Here is a 3,327-nt window from a genome sequence, read left to right as displayed (position 1 = left end):
GGGGGAGGGATGGGGTCCAAAATTCTTTTTAGGGGGAATCGCATGACCGTGACATATAGAACACATTATCGAAAACGAAAATCGTCAAAATTAAAAAATAAAAAAGTTACAGCCATTTTCCCTCAGTGTCTAATTCCAATGTCCACCTTAACTTTTTATTGTATTTTCTTTTTGTAATTCTATTTTTAAAACTTCGATTTTTTTCTCAATGTATATATTACGTAAATTTGATATTAACATTGTCTTTAAATTATTTTTTCCTTGTTAATGAAATGTGACGTACTTGGTTGGCGAATAAACTTTAAATAATATTTAGTGATGTATTTATTCAAAAAGTAAGACAACGAATTTAACAATGATGTTATTGGCATGCGATGAAACTACCTGATCTTATGTATTTATCGCGATATATATACTAGATATGTGTAAATGAGACGGCTGGAACTCAATCGAATGATAATTCGGATGGTGCGTGTGTGCATTTCATCTTGTTTGTTTATTTTGTACTTTTGTGTAGGGTTTCCTAAGTAGTGTAATGGTCTGAATCCCGGTTGTGAACTGGAGACAGGTCCATCATAGAGATTTTAAAGGTGTATATAGGAGAGTTAGGCTCTTTTGATTGGGTTGGACATTAAAATTGAGATGATTTCAACTACTTTTCGATTTTACGGTTGAAGATTTTGGTGAGCAGTAATAACTCCTTCGTGTTTTGATTGGTTTCCGTATTGTTTTCATGGTGTCTGATGAGAGACTGCTAAGGATGTGGTCTAGATGGAATGCATTTTTACGTTTGTGTTTGTTTTCTTTCTGCAGTGGTTGGAGGATGATCGTCCGCCCGCAATAGTTCAGTCGGTACATAGTCAGTCATTTACATCCTTAACTGCTGCTTTGGTTGTCGGTAGCGACAGTAATGGTGGTCACGTGCACGCGATAATCGTTGTCGACGGTCACCCTCTTTACCACTTCGATCCGATCGATCATCGAGAAGGAGAGTTTGCCTCCGTAACAATATGTCTCCGTTAAAGACTGCATCTGCCTGAAGTTCCCTCCTCAAAATTACTTTCCTTGTCGTTATATATTTTACCAAGTTTTGGATATTAAATCTTCGAAAATCGATGCCATACACTTGGAGGGTGCAAAAGAAACTGACCAACTCTGCATACACTTGTGGTCAGTTCCGTAACAAAACTATCAACAAATAGAGGCAATAATAAAATGCCGGCCGCGCATAATGAACAATAAATGAAAGGCACTTATAATTCGACATAAAGTGTGACTCTCAGACAAGAAACAATATTTTTCTATATTATAAAAATATTAAGATGTAAAAGCATGAACGTGTAGTATGTAATTTCAGCAGTTGTAGTTGTTGAAAGTAGTCTCTAACAAGCGACTGATATTTTACAAATAAAGCCACTCCTTTAAGTCACACACACATACATATTCTTTTTCCCATCTATTACTTCCTCAATCTTCCGCCCAGCCTTCCTACTTCAACTCATGTCCCATTACCATCTCTAAATTCTTAAAACTTTAGTCAGGCTTAAAGTTTATAACTAACTCCCTGAATCTGTCAAATAATGTTTTAATAACGAAACTATCAACCACAACAAAAGCGAGACAAAATATTTAATTACGAAAAAGGAAAAAAAAGAAGTTGTTTTTAGAAAACAACCCAAAACAAGAGCCTGTTGCTGCTTTACCGCAGTATTTCTCCTCTCTCATGGCCCAAAACGACGAATACGAACAAATGTGTGATCGAACTAAAATGGTATGTTAGCTTTTATTTTTGCTCACTTTCAGTTTTACAACCGTTTGTTATAATGTGTAATTACAAAAATTGGTAATTGAAAACTTTTTCGTGATCAAAAAGACTTTTTTTAATTATTATTGCTTAACTGTAAATAAGCTGGTTAGGTTTTAACTTCTGAATTTAACATGATATATAATTAAAGACTGTCTTAAATGCATTTTTTTTCTCGAAACCATAATAGTTTCATTTTCGATTATATATTATTAGCATACACTTGCGGGTGTACTCTAAGTATATTACAACATGCACGAATTATTTTACAGGATTTATTTAACGTGTTTGTGTGTAGTATGTATGTATACATATTCACACGTGTGTGCGTAAATGTTATTGATAAAGTTATTATGAATGGTGAATTACATTACGTAACACAACGCAAATATGCAAAAGTAATTGCACTATAGGTGAAGGGTTAAGAAGTTCCCTCCAAACTATGAAGTCCCAGTTCCGCTCTCACGTCATGGCATCATGGACTTGTGAATGAAATTGGAAAAAACAGAAACTGTATGGAAGCCAGACGGATAGATTGTACATGTAATTCTAAAAAGTACACCTTTATCGCACACATACGCTGATTCTGTCTGAAAATTATATTAAGGACACAGGCGTCTGTTGATCGAAAAACTGGAGTACACCATTTGTAAGAAATTACAAGACAACACACGTACTTATAGGCACGTGTATGCTTGCTGTGGAGAAGTTCACTTCCCAACCATGTAGTTTTGTGTTCAGTCACTTGGACAAGTGTTTTCTACTTTAGCTCCGGGTCGATCAAAATCTTAGTGTGGTAGATGGAAAGTGAAAAAAGCCCGTGGTATATATAGCAATATCCCTGTCCCCCCGCCCCGTATATATATATCATACAGATTTACTGAAAACAAAAGACGAAGACAGGTGTAAGAACAAGCAGGTGTATTAGTTTAACGCTTGGGAAGACTGGAAAAGTCTTTTACGTTTTGAGCCTACGCTCTTCGACAAAGGATTAAGAGGAAAAAGGAGAGAGAATGAAAAGAACCAGAGAGGGAGAAAAAATTTAGGGATTAACGGTTCAACATGATGAAAGAACGAAAAGCAGGCTGATTGAAATATATCTATATATAGTTCAAATTTACAAAACAAAAAAAAAAAAAGTAAAACGAAGACAGGTGTAGGAACAGCAAGCAGGTGTATTAGTTTAACGCTCTGGGAAAATGGGAAAAGTCTTTTACGTTTCAAGCCTACGCTCTTTGACAGAAAGGAATAGGAGGAAAAAAACGGAGAGAGAAAAACTGTGGAGTTCAGTGGTCAATCATGGTGGGATATACATTATTTACATTTGTGTTTGTTGTTAAAACAACGTTTCGGCTGATATACCCTCCAGCCTTCATCAGGTGTCTTGGAGAAATTTCGAACCTGGGTTCTCATTCCTAAGGTATTTTTCGATATTATTTTTATTATTCAGGTCACTGACTGGAATCAAACTCAAAGTTCGATTTCAGGCAGTGACCTGAATAATAATAATAATAATAATAATA

The 3,327-nt window shown here is 35.4% G+C and overlaps 1 protein-coding gene across 1 annotated transcript in view; it reads left to right on the top strand.

Annotated features, from left to right (window-relative positions):
• Positions 1-811: 811 nt before the first annotated feature.
• The window catches only part of LOC106879279 (shiftless antiviral inhibitor of ribosomal frameshifting protein homolog), a 96,342-nt gene continuing 93,826 nt past the window's right edge, over positions 812-3,327 (top strand). The window contains exon 1 of the mRNA XM_052968608.1: positions 812-1,771. Coding sequence (XP_052824568.1) covers positions 1,724-1,771 — 48 coding nt within the window. The 5' untranslated portion in view covers positions 812-1,723. The remainder of the gene's footprint in view (positions 1,772-3,327) is intronic.

The sequence above is a fragment of the Octopus bimaculoides genome, chromosome 1, assembly GCF_001194135.2.
Source record: "Octopus bimaculoides isolate UCB-OBI-ISO-001 chromosome 1, ASM119413v2, whole genome shotgun sequence".
NCBI classification, from domain to species: domain Eukaryota; kingdom Metazoa; phylum Mollusca; class Cephalopoda; order Octopoda; family Octopodidae; genus Octopus; species Octopus bimaculoides.
This window is presented reverse-complemented; position numbering and strand designations above follow the sequence as displayed.